Genomic DNA, 22,439 nt, shown 5'->3' with positions numbered 1-22,439 from the left:
CGACCCTAACTGGTCCAACAAGTGGTATTAGAGTCAGGACGTCTCAGAAGTACTAACCGCCAATTAAAGCAACGAGATGATGGCCGATGCAAGTAAATTCGAGGGAGACTTAGCGCAATAGAAACGTCGAATGAAGGTATTCTTTAAAATAGATTTTGAGATTCTGTTAATTATGAAATATGATTTTATAGTTCCGAAAGACAAAGAAAAATATCAGTGGACGAAGAAAGAGCAAGCCGATTTCGTGACGAATGGTAAAGCAGAATTCCATCTGCTCAGCGTCCTTCCGCTCCAGAAAGTCAATCGAATCGGCAGCTACGACTCCGCCAAAGAGCTCTGGGAGAAGTTCCTAAAACTCCATAAATGCACTTCAGAAGCAAAGTTAGCAAGACGAGACATCCTCCGAACCCAGCTAATAAACTTACGGATGAACAATGGAGAAAAGGTAGCGCAACTCCAAGCACGAATCAAAGAACTCATCACTCAGCTCAACAATCTCGAAGAATCAATAACGAACCGAGATTCAATCCGGTATGCGCTCAACGTCTTCCCAAGAACTCCAGAATGGTCATCTTTAGTAGATGCATACTACATCTCTAAGAATTTAGAGGTAAGTATACTAGAGAATTTATTTTCCACGTTTGAACTTCACGAAACTCGATGTGCAAATTCTAAAGAAATTGAAAAGTCGAACAACAATCTTACCTTGAGAGCCAAGAAAGAAGATCCTGACTCCAAAGCGTTGATCGACGAAGATGAAGCAGCGCTACTAGTAAGAAAATTTAATAAATTTATTAAATCTAATAAATTTAAATCGCAGACGAGAAAGCATTATTGAAACAATAGGACGGTTCGATACTACAACTACAACGAAGAAGGGCACATCAAAGATAACTGCCCAAAACTGAAGAACAAAGAAAAGGAAAAGAATAAGAAACCAGCCCGACCCAAACATAATCTAAAAACCACATGAAATGAATCGTTGTCCTCCAACTCTGAAATCGAAGCCTACACCAGACTAGCCCTAATAGCATACTATCAAAAGGAAGACGAAACCAACTCAGAGATGAGCATCGACGAAGGGGGAGGATCATCAGAGGAAAGCTATGATGAAGGAGGAGCATCAGAACTTAAGGTAAGTGAGGTACGTGCTCTTTCACCCGAACAATCTTTTCAGTTCATTAAAGTTCTTTCTAACGATTTAGTAAAACTAGAAAAAGAAAACAATGATTTGAAAAGACAATTAGCAAAATCATGCCCATTAGATTTGTTTGATAATTTAAAAATAGAAAATGATAAACTGAAAATAGAAATAGAATACTTGAAAAATCATGCATGCTTAAAAAATCAAAATATTAAGAGATATAATAATTTGAACTGATATATTAGACATCACCATAAACAAATTAGGAATATTCCTAAAAATTATGTACATCCAAAATTTCTGATTAATCCAGTAGGTAGGAACTTATTTATATTGGGTTCCAATATCATACCTAGACTAAAATTCTTTTAATTATAAAAGAGTTAAATTGAATATTAATTTCTTTAAAAGGTTTTGTCTAAGAAAGTAGTTATTGTTCCAATATCCAAGAAATTCTAATGTCTCGCTACAGCTTGGAAGCCAATTATCGAAATAAATATTTTATTAACTAAGTGTTAAACAATTTACTATTATAATCTTTTAACAAATTAATTTTTTTTAAAACTTAGTCGTTTTTTTAAAAGTGTTTTTAACCCTTTTATTACTTGTCAAATACAAAGTATGTTATTTGTTACTGTTTACTATTTTCACGTAACCCTAACAATTAATTTCTAACTTCTTATATTTTTTCCTTTTTTTTTTATGTGAACAAAGGGAGAGTAATAGGTACAAATTTAGGGAGAGTAAGGAACACTATTTTTTCACATTTTATTGCCTAATTTAGCTTTGCAACTTGATGCATGTTAATGCTTAACTTAATTTTGTAATTTCTTTACAAAACTTATGTTATTGTAATTTATTTATTTGTTTTTTTTTCCTAACTTGAACTTAGTTTGATGCACATCAAAAAGGGAGAGATTGTTAGAACCCTGTGGTAGTTTTGATGTGATTAACCAAAGTTAAAGTTATGTCCTATTATGTTTGAACCTTGTGTCTAAGTGTGCAGGAGCTTAGGAACACAAGAAGTCGAGCAGAAGACGCAGCTAGCGAGAAGGATGACACAGGAAGGGAGTCGACGGGGGCTCGGTGCATCCAAGGGACAAGGTGCTACAGAAGAGTATACTGGTGGATGAGAAGGACGTGTGCGACGTTTCGAGGGACGAGAAGTCGGAGCGGAAGCATGCTCGAGAAGAAGACCGGGAAATGAGTTGGGGTGAGCCCTATCCCGGATGGTCGCGATCACCCAGGCGATCAGAGCAACAGAAAAGCGAAAGGAGGCTGGAATTACTGCTGGAGGGGCCTTCAAAGTGAATCAAAGGCGCCTCCGTACTTTCACTGTGGAATGCGCTTTCCATGGATAGAAAGCACATTCCATGAACAGTACGAAGACGTCTTCCATCCCTATGGAAGGCGCCTTTAACCAGGCTGATTTTAACCGTTGCCAAAGGATAAAACTTTATCCTTTGGCACCTCCCTGGAGGCGCCTTCAAGTCACGGATAAGATTTTGCCAAGACTATAAAAAGACCCCTGGACCTAGGAAATAGATAACAACTCTTGTAATCATTCCCTAGCAACTGTCTGAGCTTTCAACGAGTGTAAGAGGCTAATCTGCTTTCAACGAAGGAGATTTTCTTTTAGTACTTTCATTGATCTTGAATTAACAACCACCTAGGTTGTAACCAAGTAAATCTGATGACTCGTCTTTAAGTTGTTATTTTCATGTATTATTATAGTTGATTTTAATTAGAGTTGAAAGAACGAAATTTTTTTTTTCAAGCAATTCACCCCCTCTTGCCGGCCCTAACTGGTCCAATAGGCGAAACGAGACAACCCAACGGACCAAACTCAAATTGACGACTCTACTCTCAGTTTCTCCATCATTTTATAAAAATGATCCTAAATACTTAAAGTTCTCAGTTCCAAACAATTCGTTATCTTCTATCTTAATAGTTGTCTCATTATGTCTAAGATGACTAAACTGAAATTTCATATATTTTATCTTTACTCTACTAAATCTAAAATCTTTCACTTTTAATGTTTCCTGTCAAGATACTAATTTAGTATTTACTCTTTTATGTGTCTCATCTACCAAAATAAAATTATCTACAAATAACATACACCAAGATACTATGTTAGTGAGTCCATCCACAATTAGTATAAAAAAATAGAGGCTTAAAATTGATCCTTAATGTAATCCTATCTTTATTAGAAATATTTCAGTTAATTCGCATGATCATTACATTTTCATATATATCCTTAATTAATTCAATATATGATATGGTAACATCTCTCTTTTTTAAAAAAATTCATATAATTTTCTCTTAGGATTTTGTCATAAAATTTTTCTACGTCAATTAATATCATGTGTACATCTTGTTTTCGCTTCTGATATTTTTTAATTAGTTGTTTGAAAAAATGTATAATTTATATTATCAACCTTTTATGCATGAACCTAAATTGGTTTTCAGTTACTATGATTTCCTTCCTTAATCTTTTTTCTATTATTTTTTTTTAATTTCACGACACAACTCATTAGTTTAAATATAAATACTAGAGAAAGGAAAACAAGTTGGAAAATTGAACGAGCTTTGTTCTACAACAGCACGGCAACCTCCAAATGTCTATTACCTCCATTAGATATAAGTATCCTAATTGGTAAAACAAGAATGAGCTCTATATTAAACTATGTCCATTGTTCAGTCCATGTCTTGCCTTTTCATATGTTTTTATTATAGTCCGCTACAGAGTCCAAAGCCCAAGAAGTATGAACTCCAAATCCTTTTTCTTTTCTTATTTTTTCTATGGAGGAATACATGATTGTTAGTTACCTTGAATGTTGGATTCAAATCCACAAGTAGTCAAGTGCTTTGCAAGTTGCTGTCCAAGATCTTGCTGCCAATCCTCCGAAACCTTGACTTCAGGTACAGCCCAAACAAATGCCGTCTCTTTTTCAAGGTTAACTATGGCAGAATATACCTGAGGCTGCATTAGATATGAAATTTGATAAGAGGCCCCAATTTCTCACACAAGTCGTAGAATATTTTGGTTACATAGCAAGGAAATTAAAAGATCGAAGATTTTTTCTTCAAAAAGACGCAAATTTTGACGAAATTGAGCACATCTGATCATTTCAAGCGAAGAATTGTATGATGGCTTACTAGGCTCTCCAAGATGCGTTTAACGCTTGCAGCACAACCACCGCAGCTCATGCCCTGCCAGAAACCATCACAAACCCTAAAAATTCCCCCCTTTTTCAAAATACCGAGATAAAGCAAAGAGGAAGGAGGTGAATTACTCCGACATGCAGGACAATCGCATCGGAACCGAACGCAGTGGAGTCCTCCGAATCTCCGGCTACGGGTTTCGCCTCGGTTTCCCCCGAGCTCGACCCGCCGTCGCCTCCTCCTCCTCCTCCTCCGCCGCCGCCTCCATCAACGCCATCCACGCCACCGCCACCAGACAAGGACGCGAAAACCGAAGCAAGCCTGCACCGCGGAGTATCTGATGGATATGCCGATAGGTAGATTCCGTTGGCTGGAAGTAAACCCAGGGAGGTAGCTGTGAGGTAGCGGTCCCTGCCGTGAGAGCTTAGGAAGCAACGAGCTATGTGGGAGCTGGAACAGACGGGGAAACGAAGTAGGAAGCCGAAACTCTGGAAAGACGACGGGAGTTTGGGTAGAAGAGAAGATAACGCGGACGCCGTCGCCATTGGACGAGGAGGCCTCGAGGTTTGTTACGTCGGAAGGTTGGCGTGTATATTTGAACCAGGGAGACAAAAACGACACAATTGGTCAAATCCGCTACGATGAGTTTGGAGCGCCCGTTATACAAATACGACGCCTCGATGCTAATTATAACGTACCGTTATGGGTTTTGTCATGTAGAAATAAATGTAAACTCCCAAAACATCTACGAAGTTCAATTTCAAAAAACTTTTAAAAAATCTCGTACCATGTCCAATAAATTATCAAAACTTAATACTGAACTGCCCTTTTCATTATATATCATGAGTATCATTTCGTATCAACACCCTCAATACCTAGCATTTCAAATGAAAAACAAATATTGACCTAAATTATGTAGTTATCTTTTTTTTCTTCCTTCTTCAATTTACCACTAACACTACACAACCATTTCGGTTAAAAATTGAAACATCAACTTGATTCGAGTAGTACACAAACAATGGATGATGATTAACTTGAGGCATAATTATGGTCATTATGGATCCAATTAAGTCACAATTGCGAGGTTTAGGCAAACAGCAAATGGTACTTGAAACTTTAAATCGCCACAATAAAACTCAGTATGTGCCACTCAGTAAGAAAAGGATGAACCAACAGCAAATGCACGGCAGTGGCTTTTCGATGCACATCCACAATCAGAAGGGCCGGTACCGCATTGGCCTTCTGAACCTGGGCACCTTCCTGGAAGGAAGATCAAGGAGAAAAATTGAATATCATCTCGTCTACTTGCACAATAACAATGCAACACAGAGAGGAAGAAAAATGGACTTACCCATAAGCATAAGGTGGAGGGAAATAAGGTGGCATGTAAGGCCTCCTCGTGGGATATCCCATGTAGGGGTTGAACCGTCGTGGATGGAACTGCTTCAGGCCTGGGACGTTAGTCCGCTTGGCGGCTACCTGCACATCGTTTGAACAAAGGGAAAACAGCCATTACATTAAATTGCATTTGAGTGCAACATCGTCGACAAGTGTGATCATTGGCTTTACTTTAATTTGACGGCCATGCAGCTCCGATTCGTTCAACTGCAGAGCTTCTTGAACAGCCTCGGTCTCCAGAAATTCGACATAGGCAAAACCCTTTGGCTGGCCAAATTTGTCCGTCAGGATGGTAACCCTGTTGACTGTGCCGCATGACTGGAAATGCTGCTGCACTTCTTCAGGCGTGCAGCCATAGTCCACCTGCAAATTTAAATGGAGGCTTTCAGATGAGTGGATTAACAGGAATGAAATTCTGGAAAGTTTTGTTATCGCAATAATTCTTCCTAGATATTTCAAGAGAACCTCAAACTTAGAAGGGAACTTTTGCAGGACAATAGTTTTATTGTGTTCTTTTATCTTCATTTACCGCATCATTGATGGAACTTGTATACCAATCATCTTTGTGTTGATATCATCTTACTTAACTAATTTTCTCTTATATTTTAGCATCAAACACTTTTTTTTTTCTTTAATCTTTTTCTAGACATTCTAATCACTGCAGAACAAACTTTTCATATGCATGTGGAATTAAAGATCCATGTAGAGAATTTTAACCTATCCACAAAATGGAGGCGACCACGAGAAAGAAACAATTTATAGTACTTTTGTTTGCTAAGATATAACCGTACTCTGGAAATATGGCACATAATGAGATGTTTTCTTGCATACAGGTGTATATAGTTTGTAGACCAAAGCAACAAAGAAGTTTAAAAGGCCATGCGCAAGAGATCAAGGACCTCTCACCATATCGCGATGCAATAAGATGCTTTGAGAAACTCCAAGAATAAGTTGGCTCCAACATCTAAAGTTGCATATGCGCCATAATGGAATTAGGTAAGCTGACAAAATAGGTGTCTTCAAACTTCCACCTGCTTAGCTTTTATGTTAACATCAGGCTGTTAGCTATCTAGCCCATAGCCTATTGAATCAGCATTCATCTTGCCAAAATACCAAAAGGCCACTATGTCTTTCCTAGCTTCGAAATCGACATCAGTAGCTACTACTATCCTTTTTCTTTTCCAACCTTTCTTTTTTTCATTTTCAGTTCACTGTACTCTGCAAACCTATAATTTTCTTTTCTTTTACTCCTTCAATATTTTGCCTTCTTTTATTTCTTTTTTTTTTTTTTTTTCATTTTATACTCTTTTTTCAATCAATCATGATATACAATCTTTCTGTTTTTTTTCCCACTACAAGGCTATCTACATAAGAGGTTCAGGCACCACAAAAAATAGGATATCAGATAACTCATAAACAGAATATTGGTACCTGCAACCATTGTTAAATGTACAGTTAAAGTATTAACTGAATTTGCCAAAAGATCATCACAATAAATTTATTGATGATTAAAACGAAAAAACAAACGGTGTTAGTAATTCTAGCACATTTAAAGCAACCTTCTTACAAATTCAGAAGAAGAAATTGATACTGTAAGGTAAGATTACAAAAACATTTATAATAATAAAACTGTAGGAGTTAGAAAGCAGCTGCTTTTAAAATGTGTTAAAGATGTTTGAGCATCTAGCTCTATGGAGGATGGAGAAATATGAATACCCTATAAGAAAGTAGAGAGCTTTAATATCCCACGTGAATGAATGGCGACGTATAATTTTATAACTTTGGAAAAAGATTGTGTTAAATAACTCAGCTATGTGGGATGACTAGCACAGTTTGCTACAATCTAAACTGCTGGAACTTCCCAATGCTTTATATTGAAGGGATCATAATATGGATGAAGAACCAATCCCAGACAAATTTACCATTCTCAAGGATAGTTACTATTGTCATCACGAGTACATATTACCAACTTTCATCAAGGCATATCAAACAAATGAACTAGTAGTGCTGAGTCACAAATTCATCCACAATATAAGTTACTTTAACAAAAAAGATAAGTACATATATACAACTGATATACCAAAAGGCTAAAATCACAGCATTATCTAGGCTAGCACATAATAACCATTATGCGAGACTAAAAATTCTCTGGCCATAGCCATTATGTGAGGATTGTATTCAACTGATGTATCAAAAGGCTAAAAACACAAATTCTATTATCTAGGCTAGAGAATAATAACCATTATGTGAGAATTGTATTGTCTAGGCTAGCACATAATAACCATTATGTTTGAATTAGAAAGTCTTTGGACATGACAAAGGAACTTTGGAGCTTACATTGCCAACGTATATAGACCGAGCATCAACCTCCTCTTTACTTGCTTGACTTGTAGCTGCACCTTCAGAGTCTACAAATGAAAGAGATGGAGGAAAAGACTATTATGTTTATGCATCTGAATGAGATGAGGTTAGGAAAAATCAATAATCTACTCGAAAAAATGAGCATTTTCTAAGATCATGCAAATGCACGGCCATCCCATTGTGTATATTATAGTTCGGTATCAATTGCTTTGGTAGCAACAGAAATTTAGAAACTCTCCGGGAAATCAACAGATCTTTATCTACAAAAACTCCTCTAGCATTAAAATTTTTGGTAAGCAGGAAAATGAATCGAACGAGATCTCTAGATTTTCCAGATTGAAGTTGGAGAAGAAAATAGAAGAAAGACCTTGGGAGGCTCCCATCTCCTTCTCGACCTTGGTCTGCATCTCCCGCAGAGCAGCGGCCTCCTCCTCCATCTCCTTGAGCCGCTTCTTCATTTCGTCCAACTCCTGAAACGGGATCCGCAAAAGGGGATAAGAAATCGAGGAGACGATGACCAGAGAAGAGAAAGGAGTACCTTGATGTCAGTGTCCCCAGGATTAGACATATCTACGTCGGCGTCCATATCAGCCACGTCGGGGATCTCTCCTCCGTAGACCTCGTGCTCTTCCTCCTCCATCACCGCCGCGCCCCCCTTCCTCTCTTCTGTAGATCTATTCGGAATGAGATTCAAGTGTACGGTAGGCAGGAGGCTGCTGGTCCACGGAGTTTTACCCAATTCAATCTCTCAAATTACTGAACTACCCCCGGTGCGGATCGGCAGAAGCCATCCGAAAGGCCGCCCTCAGTAAATTTGTGACCTTTTAGTAGGAAACAAAAAATCCTGCTTCCTTCGCGTTGTGGGTTTTCTTCTTCTTGCTTTGTTTCCGCGTAGTGCGCGTAGCATTCGCGTCGAGCCAACGCGCCTATATATTATTCCATTCCCTCCGATCCACTACCATTGAACCGTCGTCGCTGCTTCCCCTCTCTCTTCCCTCAACCCCACGCGATCCGCCCATGGAGCCGCCGGCGATTAGGGATCGGCGCCCCGACGCCCTCGGCGACCTACGCGTCCTCCCAGATGAGATTATATGCGACGTCCTCGATCTCCTCACGCCTCGCGATCTCGCTCGCTTGTCTTGCGTCAGCAGGTCGTCGTTATTCCCCACATTCCATTCGGGTTGCTTTCTCTATTTGCCGATTCTGATTGATAGTCAAAATGGAAAATTTCCGACTCGTTTTTCTTCTTTTTGGATGCTTGATTACTCTAAATTTGTGAGATAGAATTGTTAGAATGACAAGGATTGTAGAAGGGTTTCAATCTCATGATAAGCTTGCTTCTTTCACTGTGTTATCGATGTATCTTTGTGTGCGTGTGTGTGGTTTCCCATGATTCAGCAATGTCAGTTTGTGACCTTACAAAATATACACCATTGAATCGGAGGATTGGCTGGGATTGCCTTGCTTAATCGTGTGTCTTAATGTGAATCTAAGTTATCGATTGAGTTCATTGTCTTCTCTTTGTTTTCCATTTTTAGCAACTTGCTGAAATGACTTGCCCTCGAACCTTATTTAGTGTAATGTACATACTCTGCAATGAGGAGCCACTGTGGATGAGTCAGTGTCTCAGAGACGGAGGTCAGCTTGAATTCAAAGACACTTGGAAGAAAACGACACTACACAGGTTAAGTCGTTTGGTTTTCTCAACTGTAACATTTCGTTCTTTCCTTAGTTTGAAAAATTCTGGGAATGAAGAAAGTCAGTATCTCTGTTTGCTGCCTAAGCACCACTGACCTGATTTGTTCTCATCATTGCTAATTCTTCAGAAAAAATCTGTGCACCAAAGTTGAAGTTTGTGAGAAACCTCTGCAGTTTGATGGTAATAGATATTTCTACTATATCTCTTATTGTATCTGAGCACTCTTATCAGAGAAATACTCATCCTGACTAAATATCGAGTTACATTTCTTTTTTTTAGGATTCAACTCTTGGTTTTTATACAAGAGGTGGTATAGGTGCTTTACGACTCTGGATGCATTTACATTGGACAGTGGAGATATGGAAAGACATAAGAGTGTTACTATGGAGGAGTTTCATTCTGAATATGATTGTAAAAAGCCGGTAAGTTTTGCACTAGGCTTTCTCTTCTTTGTTTTTTTTAGTTGGCACCAGCTATCTAGCTTATGCTGACTAATCCTAGGGTGGCCGGCCAGCCCCGCAGAGGTTTCCTACTAGCCACCATGGTAATTCGGGAAGCACTTGCAGCAGACAACCCATCAGCCAGCGTTCTTAGGTCAACCACCCATTAAGAGATAGTAATTCGCCAAAATTGAGACTCGATCCTTAGATGTCTGGGAAACTGAGAAGGTGCTCTGCTGCTGCACCATTGCCCGGGGGCAAAAATTTTGGACCATTTCTTGATTTATAAGTGTGATTCTTGCACATGGACCATGCTAATCTTCTTGCACTAGGCTTTCTCAATTTTAGAACTTGTGGCTCACATTGAAAATTTTCAGCTTAATTCTCATAATTATTGTCCTGTTTCTTTTAATCATGTTCTACTAGTAACATTTCTGTAGAATGTAGAAACAGCTATTCTATTTTTTTCAGTTACTAAAGTTGGTTGAATCATGTGCAAAAAAATTTAACATCATTTCGCTGCTGTCTAATTGGTATAAATTGTTAGTGGATAATGCTAAATCGTTGGTACATATTGTTAAGTGTTAATTGCTAAATCAAGTCCGAATTTTTGATGTAGTAATAAATCTAGCATGAACTTTCAATTTAATATATCTATGCATATACTTTCAATTTTGTGACAAATCTTGCATCTTGTTAGTTTGACACATAATGTAAATTTTTTTTACAACGCATTACATAATATTTTCATGAAATTTTAAACAATAAAAAAATACATTAATTAGTTGATTAAAAAATATTTTTTAACGCTAATGATCAAAATAATCATCCAGTAATAAGTTAATTGCTGGAAAAAATTCAAAAATATTATGTTGGATAATATTCTAAATTTATTATAAAATAAAAAATACAAGTAGATTAATTAAAATTGAAAGGTCATTCTAGATTCATTGAAATATCAAAAACTCATTCTAGATTTAACAATTATCCATATTATTAAAGCCTTGTGTCTAATATTAGGAGTACTTCTCGTCTCATGAAAGAGTGGACTAATCTTGAACAAGTTTGGATGTTTGAATACATTCTACATTAATAATGAACTTACCTATTCGGCTATTCATACTATCTTTTCAGGTTTTACTTACAGAATTAGCTAATACTTGGCCGGCAAGAACCAAATGGACTATTAAGCAGCTATCTTTAGATTATGGGGACATTACATTTAGGATATCTCAAAGGAGCTCTCAGAAGATCAAAATGAAGCTTAGGGATTATGTCTCTTACATGGAAGGCCAGCACGATGAGGATCCTCTCTACATTTTTGATGATAAGGTTATCTAATATTCCATTGGAAAGTTTGTAAATTATGTCGAGTCGAATTGCTAGTAACATTTGAATATTTCTTTGTCAGTTCGGAGAATCTGCTTCACCTCTCTTGGATGATTATAGTGTTCCATATTTGTTCCGTGAAGATTTTTTTGAAGTCTTAGACTTAGAAAAACGGCCTCCTTTTAGATGGCTAATTATTGGACCACAAAGGTCTGGTGCATCTTGGCATGTTGATCCAGCTTTGACCAGTGCTTGGAACACACTTCTTGTTGGGAGGAAGAGGTCACTTTATTCTTGGCTGTATTATAGTAATCTAGCTTAATGCCTGATTAACTGATCATTCAACTTTATGCTGCCTCAAGAATCAATTCATTATATCAAACAAATAGTCACATATGGAGATTTTCCTTTTCAGTTATACTTTTTAGGAGAGCATAGAAGGAAAAAATTGCATGCAGTTGCAAATTCAAATGAGTGTTAACTGAAACTTCTTTTGAATTGTTTTTAAGTATACCACTGCTCCACCTCCAGTAAAGAAAGCATATATCTATTTGGGGTTTGTTCTCTATGGTACCTCTCCCATGCTTATTTGTTTAGTTATTTGTTACATATTGCTGAAAGGTGTTTAACAAATATAGGCAATATCAAGAACTATAACATTTATATAAATCGATTACTAAAATTGTTGCACTTATAGCTAGGTACAAAAAGTGTATGCAAGCAGTATGTGATCGACCTACTGTATTGTGCATAGTGCTTATGCAGTGAGGGCAATATGCAATCAACATTAAAAAATATTTTAAAATATTTATATTGATAAAAAAACTAACATATATACAATAAAGGATATTAATCAACGCACTTAATTTATACTTCACTTGGGAATATATATATGTCAATCTTACCATGCAACACACGTGGAATATTAATCAACAATATTGAATATAGGATACACATTTAAGTAACATGCATATAACTATTTCTAAAGTATTCATCACTTACAAAAGAAGTGTTTGATTTAACACTCACAATTTACAAGTTTAGAAATAGGTAATTTAGGATTTTAAGTCATTTAATTAGTCTAAATCGATTCAAAGGTGGCTCGTATATAGTGCTTATGGCCTCTATGTGATTCCCCTCCAAATTTGCCTTGGCTGCTGCATACCTAGTATAGGCAAAAGCTTTTTAAAACTATAGTCATCAACTTCTTTATCCAAAATAGTAATCCGATAATGTATATTAATCAACACAATTTATATTTCACTTAGAAAAATATATATATGCCAAGCTTACCATGAAACACATGAAATATAACAAATAATATTGGTCAACAATATTAAATATAGGATATGCATTTAAGTAACTTGCATATAGTGAATTCCTAAAGTGTTGATCACTTGCAAATGTTTGAGTTAACACTAACAAGTTGTAAGTTTACAACTAGGGTAGGTAAGCCTTTTAAGTCATTTAATTAGTCTAAATCGATTCAAAAGTGGCCCACATATACAATATATCACCTCTATGTGATCCCCTTCCAAATTTGCCTAGGCGACGACATATATAGTCTAGACAGAAGCTTTCCAAATCCACGATCATCAATTTATTTATCCAAAATAGTTATCAGCTTGTAGACGTGGCATGTCCAAGTAGCTTTATTTCACAATCGGATGTCACAGGTCTTCCTATTTACTATTGAGAATACCTTATGGATTAGTTGCACAAATTTTAAGTCATTTTAATTGTTAATTTGTAGTCCTATGTGTTATTTGGGTCAAATTGAATCACGAGCATATAACTTATACGTATTATTGAGCATTTTGGATGACAAGTTAATAAATGACTATGAATATTATAATTGTTAAATATTGATGTACATAATTATCACAATTGTTGATTTTGATTGATATTTGTTATGCCTTGGAGCAATGGTAAAATTGTTGCTTTGTGACCCTTTTGCAAAAGTAGGTAAGGCTGCATACAGTAGACCCTTCCCCGGGACCCGCCTTAGCGGGAGCTTCGTACGTCGGGTTGCCCTTTTTATGTGTTATTTGGGTCAAATTGAATCACGAGCATATAACTTATACATATTATTGAGCATTTTGGATGACAAGTTAATAAATGACTATGAATATTATAATTGTTAAATATTGATGTACATACTTACACAATTGTTGATTTTGGTTGATATTTGTTATGAAACTCAACTATTGAGGCATTCTTGAAAATTAGCTGTTCTTTTTTATGAAGTAGATCAGGATAAGTGATAGCCATACTTAACATCACCATTTTTATGCCACTGCAGCTGTGAATTTCTTTTTTTGTCCTCCAGTTGAACTGATATTGGCTAATGCAACTTTCTCTTTAGATGGGCATTGTATCCACCTGGAAGAGTACCTGCAGGTGTGACTGTACATGTGAATGAAGAAGATGGTGATGTTAACATAGAGAGCCCATCATCCTTACAGGTAAGCATAATAATTGAAATATTAAACCAATATACAATAGGCATAATTTTTTTTATAAAGTACATTTCGCATTTTGTAGTGGTGGCTGGACATCTATCCTCAGCTTTCTGACCATGATAAGCCTATAGAGTGCACTCAATTGCCGGGCGAGACAATCTTTGTGCCAAGTGGTTGGTGGCATTGTGTGCTAAATTTAGAGACAACTATTGCTGTCACACAGAACTTTGTGAATAAATCAAATTTTGAGTTTGTATGTCTGGACATGACTCCTGGTCATTGTCATAAGGGTGTATGTCGTGCTGGATTGCTGGCTGTTGGAGAAAGTATTCCTGGAGATGCTAGAGATCATGAATTTTCTAAAATGAAGCTATTGGATGACTCAGACTTATTAAGAAAAGCGAAAAGGTTGAAAGGTTCTGATATTTTGACCAAACCATTTCAGCCTAATGCTCAATGGCATGCTGGAAATGTGCATGCACAGCCTCTTAGCATGATGCAGATGGAAAAATTTTCTTATGACATAAGCTTCTTATCTAAGTTTTTGGAGGAAAATAGGGATCACTACAATTCTGCTTGGAGTCCTGACAACTCTATTGGACAAAGGGAGATGCAGGAATGGTTGCGTAAGCTCTGGATCTCAAAACAAGATATAAGAGAATTGATATGGAAGGTACTAGTTGTTATGTAATTTTGGTACTGAAGTTTAACAATTTACACATTCAAGAAAATGACATTTTACTTTTTTGTAAATAAAGGAAGATGTTTTTATCAATTAGATTTGAGTTATAATTCTTGTGTTTTTAATTCTGGTTGCTTATAGGGAGCACAACTAGCTTTAAATATTGATAAGTGGTACGCATGTTTGGTTGAAGTTTGTGCATGCCATAATTTGCCTCCTCCTTTGGATGATGAGAAATTTCCTGTCGGCACGGGTAGCAATCCTGTAAGTGGCTTCTTCTGTATTCTCTTTAGAAGCATGTGCTAACTTAACAAACATTAAAGGAGTCGTTTGTTTTTATCTGTTGCTTGGAATTGGCTTTGTCTTGAAGATGTGTTATTATGTTACACTTTGGCCATAGCTAAGTCACTTTTTCATTTCTTTGTTAATTTATTGTTCTAGCAGGTTCTGCATTTAACAGACTGTTCCATCTGCTTCTGTAGGTTTTTCTTGTTTCAGACTTTGTAATAAAAATCTACGTAGAAGGGAACCTTGATTCTTCTATCCATGGTCTTGGCACTGAGGTATCACTTGCTATGATTGCCATCTGCATTTCTTTTTAACTATGTAGTAGGATTTCCTCACCTGATGTTTTATGTGTTTTTCCAGCTTGAGTTCTACCATTTTCTTCGAAGTACTACTTCACCATTGAAAGATCATATTCCTGATGTTTTAGCAAGTGGTATTCTTGCCAATGAAAATGGCTTCCTCAGAATATATCCATGGGATGGAAAAGAAATACCAAATGTGATTGCTAATTGCAAACTTATTGGAGATTGCATGACAAATTCTTTTCCATTTGGTATATGGAGCAAGATAAAAACTGAACTTACTGATCAAGTAACCAGTGAGCCCAGAAATATATGGCCTTACATAGTGACAAAACGATGCAAAGGGGACATTTTTGCTAATTTGTGAGTTGAATTTCTCAGTACTTATTTTCAATAGTTGATCACTCTATTTACTTGCCTGCACAATCACCTGAATATGATTTCTCTCTTTTGCAGACGGGAAGGACTCTCTATGAATGATGCTTTACATCTGGCTTCATTTTTGGGAAATCAACTACGAAACCTTCACAGCTTACCCTTACCTGAGTTCTGCGAAAACTACAGATTATCGATCAAAAATGATTCTTTACAGGCGGTTCATAGTGAGATTAATATTCCTGTAGCCTGGGAGCTAATTATCATGACTCTGAATAGAAGAAGAAGGGATGTTCGAAAACGTTTAAGTGTGTGGTGAGTGCTTGATGTTAAAACAGTGTGAATGGCAATGCCTATTAGGTTAGGTTTATCCTTGTGATTCATTTTACCATTTGAAAGTTTAGATGCATGTAGAATTATGTTATTTCGTACTGCTACATGAAGACCAAATCGCATGGATCAGTTAGCATAATTATCAAAATGCTTAGAAATGCTTTCCATTGAGATGCCAGCATGAACTCCTGCAGACATTGAGATTTCCCCATCTTAGTCATACATCTTAGATGGTGCTTATAAAGACAATTCATTCTTGATTGTACTACTACTGCAGATGTTGGGATTTCCCCATCTTAGCTGTGCATCTTAGCTAGTGCCTATAAAGATCATAGTTCATTCTTGATTGTACTACCAATTTCATGATAGTGGCTCCAATCGTTGTAAGGATGGTAACATATATAAACAATCCGGTAAATATTAATAAATACAATTCATAAGATGTTACTGAAAAAAGGAAAATGAAGAATGAAAATAAGGATATTTTTATTACATTTATATATTTTTGTGTCCGCATTAATTTTCCACATGGAATTATGGGATTGATGTGGCCAATTTGAAGTTGGAAGGGGCAAATGAAAATACTGACAAATACCAAGGGAGAAGATGTGGTTTATTAGGTTCAGATCCTCTGGTCCGCAATCTCTGGTCCGCTTCTGGTCCTTTTCGCAATTTGCACGTCGGATGACGATCAAAATCTTGCCAAAATTGGCTGCAATCTCCCTTGGGGGTTCACCTTCCCACCCAGATTGTAGTTTGGGTCAAGGCAAGCGACGGTGGGCGGGCCACCCCCTGCTCGATGCCATATAGTCCACCCACCATTAGCGGCCTCCGACCGCCTACCTCGACCCAAACTACAACCTAAGTGGGAAGGTGAACCCAGGGGAGGTTGCAACCAATTTTGGCTGGATTCTGGCCGCGATCCCACGTGCAAATTGCGGAAGCGACTAGGGATTGCAGGCCAGAGGATCTGAACAAGTGGTTTATCCAGTATAAAGTGTCTTAATTCCTTAGGGATGTTTTAGATATTTTAGAAGTCTTCTTTACCTAATAGAAATCATCTTCTTCCCTTTGCTCTAATGGAATGTTTAGTGAATTTTTCAGTTATTTTCACATTCCATATCCTAAAGTTGACTAGACATCCTTAATCCAGTCACTCAATTTGTTGTTCGTTTCCTCCACTAGACTATTCTAGCTATTACACCTTTTACATAATGTCCAAGTTAATAGACTAATATAGAAAATTAGTGTCAAGATCAATTTTGTGATTGTTATATAATTTTCACAGGGGTGATCCTATTCCAAGGCATCTGATAGAGAAGGCTGATGCATACCTTCCCACTGACCTCAGAATGTTGCTTGATTTCATAAAGGTGATACTTGGATTCTCATATTTTCCAATGTTTCTTTAGAATATCTGTTTACTAGTATTCATTTTTAACTAGAATATCTTGTTGGTTAAAGCAGGACGATAATGGCCTATATACAGTCAGTACTCCTACTTGGATACACTCAGATATAATGGATGATAACATTCTCATGGAATACTGTCAGCCTATTCCTAGTTTTGGGCATCCTTCATGTTCACCTTCAACGGCTAATGGGGAATTAATTGCTCTTGATGCAGAGCAAAATATATCGAAGTTGCAGGCCACTCACATTATTGATTTCAGTGATCTGTCAATAGGTAGGTAACTGCTCGTATCAGTTGCACCAAAAACAATGTTATTTTTCAAGTTTGTTACCAATCCTTTTGAGCATTAGAAAGTTGATATTTGACTCTTGGATTAACATTGAAAATAGAGGTATTGGGAAATATTTAAAAATTAGTATATTAAGGAAGTTATATCATAATAAATTAGAGACATTCATGTATAAGTGATTGTCAGTAGTGTTTAAAATCTGTGAAACTTTTTCACTCTGGTCAAGTGGAAGAAAATAAGTTTCAGTATCTTTATCATATTTGTTGGCGAGAAAGGATATCTGGGGTGTTATCTGCATGTGAAAGAGCATTCTCTGCTCGTAAACATAATTACACGTGGATGCAAATGTAGCAAATTTATGTGATGTATGACAATTTATGAAAACTTAAATAATAAACATGCCATTTTTTTAATACCACCATTGACCTCTTATGTGTTTCTTTTCAACTGGCTTGTTTTTTAGTTTTCTTTTTGCTGGAGCTCTATATCTATTTTTTTAACTTATATTTGATGCATTTTATAGTCCATATTTTCAGGATGCTTTCTGGTTCAGAATATCTTAGGTGTAAATATAATTATTCCTCTTATTGTAATCTATCCTGCTTTGTACTAACACTCTTCCTCAAAAGGCGTGGCAAGCTTCCTGTGACTTTAGCATTATCAATATATTATTTCATATTTTTCTTTAATGCAAACATTATGGAACACAATAAAATGCAGATATTTGACTTCGGCATAATCAATTGGTTGAACAGACAGCAGTATATACATACATGAGTGAGCATAAACGCAAGTAGTAAATTAAGATCATTGAAATTTAGGTTCATTTCTGACCATGAATTGTATAACTATTTACTAGTGTACATTTTATTCTTCCTATGAGAAACAGTTTTTTGGGTGTGTTTTTGAAATCAGTAGAAAACTGATATTGTGCTATTTGTTGTTCAGGTGATCCTTTATACGACTTGATTCCAATATACCTCGATGTTTTCAGAGGAGAACTAGTTTTGTTTAAACAATTTCTGGAAAGTTATGGACTTCCCCTATCAAAGGCGTCAATGAATGGTTGGCTCCCTTGCACGGTATCTGAGAATCTGGAGAGATATAAAAGAACATCGTATCGTACCATGTATGTAAGCATGAAACTTGTAGACTATGTTTCTCTACTCGTATTTTTTACATTTTGGTCTCATTGTCACAACTGTTTATATTGTTCATCAACAAGAGGGCAGCAATTAAATTCAGAAAATGCTTCAAATAGAATTGGGTCTAACTGAAACCACCAAGTTTCAATGAGTTGGTTTAGGATGGAAAATAGTCAGTTGCCATTGTCAGTCACTTAAATATAAGTCATCTAGATTCAATATCAGTATCACACTCAGGAATGTAAACTTAATCAGTCATCAAACTGCTTCACTACAGCCGGTTGAATAATTTTTCAGTATCTTACATCTTTTGTTTGATTTTTTTTTTTATGAAAAGGTAAATCTATATCATCAAAAACTACACAACCATACAATAACAACCAAGGATCGCCTCTCGTGTCATGTCTTACAAATGTCAGATCTGAAAAGGGAACTAAGGTATGACGTACATGTGCTCACAGGTGCCATCACTCTCTCTATGTATCATCCTTCGGTCAACTACTCATCTGTCATTTGGGACATGGGAGATCAAGTATCAACCCAAAGCTATCGTCACTATCAAAACATTCGCCTCCTGTAGGTGCCTCTATCTGCATGTAGCCCACCATCATCTCTGTCAATCTCCATCCTCTAGGGGCTCGGCTCCTCTAATCTCCAGTGCAGTGTAACTAAAAATATGTGGATATGCTAATAGCCCGTTGTCAGCCTCAATCCTAGTCTTCATCTGCTTACAACATCATCTAGAGCCTCATCATCCAACTTGTACGTGTCACCATCCCCTAGTCACTTTTAGCAAGTGATCAGCTATTAACGGATTTGGTGTGTCTTTACCGTGAGTCATTTGCTATGGACTAAATAGATCTTTGGTGGATATTCACCCTCTTAGGCTTTTTGGCAAAACTCCAACCATAAACAGATTTGGAATGTCTTTACCGTTAGCCGTTTGTTGCGGACTAGATAGATCGTCCAAGGTGGATCTATTCACCTATACATTCTCACCAATAGTGTATATGCTCTCACCCATAAGACAATCCCACAATGCACTCTCTCTCGAACACGGTGGAAGCTTCCACTTCTCACCGGCTCGAGATGTACATACTCACATATGCTCTCACTCACCAACCCAAGATGTACACAATCTCACTTCGATGTTTGCACAACTCCCAAAAATGTGCTCCACCTAAAGCTAATGAAGCTCCATCCATACTGACGAGATACCCCCGGAAGAACACTGCATCCAAATCAGTCCTCTCCTCAAGATGTCTGCATGTGTCTAAATCCATGTGTATAAAGAGTCTGCATGTATCTGGGGTATCTCTCACAGGTCGTATTGTTGTCCACCTCATCGAAGTGTTAGCTGGTGGTCTACTACTTTATATGAATCCATGTCTCATAATCCTCCAAATTAGGTACTAAACAAGGTTTTTTTTTTTACCATGGCAGTTACTTGGACTTGACACGACGCTAGCCCTCAATAATGTCCCTAGTTCCATACAATGTGTAACAAACAATATATGCCCTCCAGACCCCTATGTGAGGTAACAAAAATGTCTACTCCAACCTAGGGCAACTACTCATGCTTATCCACACGCCAGCCGAGTAGGTGACCGAGGTCTAGTAGACCACTTGAACACGACAAAGCTCCATGCGTATGCAGGATGCAATCTCCCAAAATCGTCTAGGGGTTGAAACTGAGGCCTAACTATATACATGTTCTCTATCAACTCTAAGATGCATGCTCGTTGTCTATATGACTGCTGCCAAAATGTACCTCTCATTCATGGCCCGACCAAAAATGTATGCCCTCACAATCCTAGTTAACTTATATGTGTAGTAGAGTTCAAGCTCCCAAGCGGAGGTATGAATGTGTAAAAGTATGATGAGTTTGTAATGGGGCAATAACAAAAAAACTGCATGTCCGCAAAATATGTCAACCTTGCCTAAGTGCCTGATCTGAGTATACGTCAAGCGTCCTGTTAATATGGATTTGTATCTTCTTGAAAACTTCCCATTGAAATGCATCCCCTCAAATAGACTGTTGTTCTTTTCCCTTCGAACATGATGCACCAGTGCTGACATGGCTAGGTGGCATGCCCTCATCAGTGTGGAAATCCCCCGACACTGGAGCCTGAATGTCTGCAGCATGCACCAGTATGTACCCATCTCAAGTCGCATTTGTAGCCATGCTCTGATCCTCCCCCAAAGTTGGTTGATCGTCCCACATCGAAAGGACATATGGTCAAGTATCTCCTCCTCCTTCTGGCAAAAAGTACATCACCTATCCTCCAAATACTCTTGTCTAGTTCGTGTAGGGAGCCTCCCATGCGCTAATAGTCATAGTGTGAAAGTGTGGCTTGGTTGAATGTATTTCTACCAAATTATCTTTACCCATGGTTTCCTAGGTCTAGCTTTTCTAAAATATAGGCCCTCGAAACACCCCCCTTTCTCTGACTAAACCAAACAACTAGGGTTTGTCCTGTAGTCTCTCTGGGCTGCTTGCAGCTATCAGAATACTATCTCTAATGTGTAGCACATTCTTAATGAGTGGGGGAGTCCGCACGCTTAATTTGCAACTCTCATGTCTCCACTTGCTCTGAATATGTGTGGTGTACCCATCGTAACCATAGTGGGTCTTGCTTGTCCATTATACGCCATAGAACCTTTGCCAACAATGCAAGGTTCCATGCCTTCAAGTCCCTCAAGCCAAGATCACTTTCTTTTCATCGGCCTACATAATTCTGACTGTCTTGTTTTATTTAACTTCACCTGATTAGCATAGATTGCAGATGAAACCCGCTTTCCATTCTCTGTGATAATTACTTGTGATCGATTCGAGTACATCTCACCATGTTGGTTAAACATAGTTGAACTAATACATAAAGTTCAAACTAGTTAATCCTTCTTTTTTTCTCTTTGAAAAAATGGAATCAGCTAGTTGCATAATCAGATTAGTGAATTAGATAATCTAAGTCAGTTCGTGATACCAAGCTATTCATACACTTCAATATTAGCTATTTAAATGATCAAGTTAACAATAATCAAACTCTATATGGTATTAATGATTTCTGATCCATGTTCTTGTTCCTTTCAAGTTTCAACCAAGAATCCATTAAGTTATTCGGTCTAATCATTGTGTCATCAGTTATTATGGTTTTGCCTTTTATTTTCAGGTGCTATTGCATTTTACATGATGAGAATGTTCTAGGAGCCATTTTCAGTATGTGGAAAGAATTGAGGACTGCGGAGACATGGGAGGAAGTGGAAGAGACCGTTTGGGGTGAACTAAACAACTACCAATGCCCTCGTTGAAACAAGAATTGCTGCCAATTATACCACTGAATTAACACTTATGATAGATTCTAACTAACCACAGGAATCGATACTTTGCCTGCGCTACCAGTATTAGATCATGGTTTGTATATTATTCTTTTTGTGAAATCTCTTATTTGATTGTTAGGCATTGTGAGGAGCATAATTTACCAAAAGAAAATTCACAATTATCTTTGATATGAACATTTATGTATTGTATTTATTTTGTTTCCAGATAGATATATTTCATATATGGATCATTTTTTTTTTAAAAAAATACATAGACAGCCATGACTAAAATTGT

The 22,439-nt window shown here is 37.2% G+C and overlaps 3 protein-coding genes across 4 annotated transcripts; 1 reads left to right on the top strand and 2 right to left on the bottom strand.

Moving 5' to 3' along the window:
- Nucleotides 1-3,801: 3,801 nt before the first annotated feature.
- Nucleotides 3,802-4,875, bottom strand: LOC121977668 (copper-transporting ATPase PAA1, chloroplastic-like). The gene is made up of 3 exons (XM_042530124.1): nucleotides 4,441-4,875; nucleotides 4,304-4,357; nucleotides 3,802-4,127 (listed from the first exon to the last, which is right to left on the bottom strand). The coding sequence occupies exons 1-3, from the start codon at nucleotides 4,852-4,854 to the stop codon at nucleotides 3,966-3,968; spliced, it is 630 nt and encodes a 209-aa protein (XP_042386058.1). The 5' UTR covers nucleotides 4,855-4,875; the 3' UTR covers nucleotides 3,802-3,965.
- Nucleotides 4,876-5,317: 442 nt separating this feature from the next.
- On the bottom strand, nucleotides 5,318-8,867 carry LOC121975376 (polyadenylate-binding protein 3-like). 2 transcript variants are annotated; one of them, XM_042526988.1, is made up of 6 exons: nucleotides 8,607-8,867; nucleotides 8,436-8,538; nucleotides 8,045-8,115; nucleotides 5,879-6,070; nucleotides 5,661-5,788; nucleotides 5,318-5,569 (listed from the first exon to the last, which is right to left on the bottom strand). In XM_042526988.1, the coding sequence occupies exons 1-6, from the start codon at nucleotides 8,706-8,708 to the stop codon at nucleotides 5,524-5,526; spliced, it is 642 nt and encodes a 213-aa protein (XP_042382922.1). In that variant the 5' UTR covers nucleotides 8,709-8,867; the 3' UTR covers nucleotides 5,318-5,523. The 2 variants fall into 2 exon arrangements, with proteins under 2 accessions (XP_042382922.1, XP_042382924.1); XM_042526990.1 differs by lacking the exon at nucleotides 8,607-8,867 and adding an exon at nucleotides 6,614-7,138 and having other exon boundaries at nucleotides 8,436-8,504.
- Nucleotides 8,868-8,933: 66 nt separating this feature from the next.
- On the top strand, nucleotides 8,934-22,333 carry LOC121975375 (F-box protein At1g78280-like). The gene is made up of 16 exons (XM_042526987.1): nucleotides 8,934-9,219; nucleotides 9,645-9,752; nucleotides 9,895-9,947; nucleotides 10,047-10,189; nucleotides 11,342-11,539; nucleotides 11,619-11,818; nucleotides 13,902-14,001; nucleotides 14,081-14,671; nucleotides 14,822-14,944; nucleotides 15,163-15,243; nucleotides 15,329-15,633; nucleotides 15,727-15,960; nucleotides 17,267-17,351; nucleotides 17,446-17,665; nucleotides 18,630-18,810; nucleotides 21,997-22,333. The coding sequence occupies exons 1-16, from the start codon at nucleotides 9,086-9,088 to the stop codon at nucleotides 22,133-22,135; spliced, it is 2,895 nt and encodes a 964-aa protein (XP_042382921.1). The 5' UTR covers nucleotides 8,934-9,085; the 3' UTR covers nucleotides 22,136-22,333.
- Nucleotides 22,334-22,439: the final 106 nt, after the last annotated feature.

This window comes from Zingiber officinale, chromosome 4B (genome assembly GCF_018446385.1).
Source record: "Zingiber officinale cultivar Zhangliang chromosome 4B, Zo_v1.1, whole genome shotgun sequence".
Taxonomy (NCBI): Eukaryota; Viridiplantae; Streptophyta; class Magnoliopsida; order Zingiberales; family Zingiberaceae; genus Zingiber; species Zingiber officinale.
Note: the sequence above shows the minus strand (reverse complement) of the source record. Positions and strands in the feature narration are given on the sequence as shown.

What these genes read in the sequence shown, in the direction of transcription:
- LOC121977668 (XM_042530124.1), bottom strand. Translation starts at nt 4,854, where the DNA reads ATGGCGACGGCGTCCGCGTTATCTTCTCTTCTACCCAAACTCCCGTCG. An exon ending in CGATTGTCCTGCATGTCGGA is followed by an intron (nt 4,358 to 4,440) that starts GTAATTCACCTC and finishes GGTTTCTGGCAG; the next exon opens with GGCATGAGCTGCGGTGGTTG. An exon ending in AACGCATCTTGGAGAGCCTA is followed by an intron (nt 4,128 to 4,303) that starts GTAAGCCATCAT and finishes TATCTAATGCAG; the next exon opens with CCTCAGGTATATTCTGCCAT.
- LOC121975376 (XM_042526988.1), bottom strand. Translation starts at nt 8,708, where the DNA reads ATGGAGGAGGAAGAGCACGAGGTCTACGGAGGAGAGATCCCCGACGTG. An exon ending in GGAGATGGGAGCCTCCCAAG is followed by an intron (nt 8,116 to 8,435) that starts GTCTTTCTTCTA and finishes TTTCATTTGTAG; the next exon opens with ACTCTGAAGGTGCAGCTACA. An exon ending in TGCATGGCCGTCAAATTAAA is followed by an intron (nt 5,789 to 5,878) that starts GTAAAGCCAATG and finishes AACGATGTGCAG; the next exon opens with GTAGCCGCCAAGCGGACTAA.
- LOC121975375 (XM_042526987.1), top strand. Translation starts at nt 9,086, where the DNA reads ATGGAGCCGCCGGCGATTAGGGATCGGCGCCCCGACGCCCTCGGCGAC. An exon ending in TGTTGCTTGATTTCATAAAG is followed by an intron (nt 17,352 to 17,445) that starts GTGATACTTGGA and finishes TGGTTAAAGCAG; the next exon opens with GACGATAATGGCCTATATAC. An exon ending in TTTCAGTGATCTGTCAATAG is followed by an intron (nt 17,666 to 18,629) that starts GTAGGTAACTGC and finishes TTTGTTGTTCAG; the next exon opens with GTGATCCTTTATACGACTTG.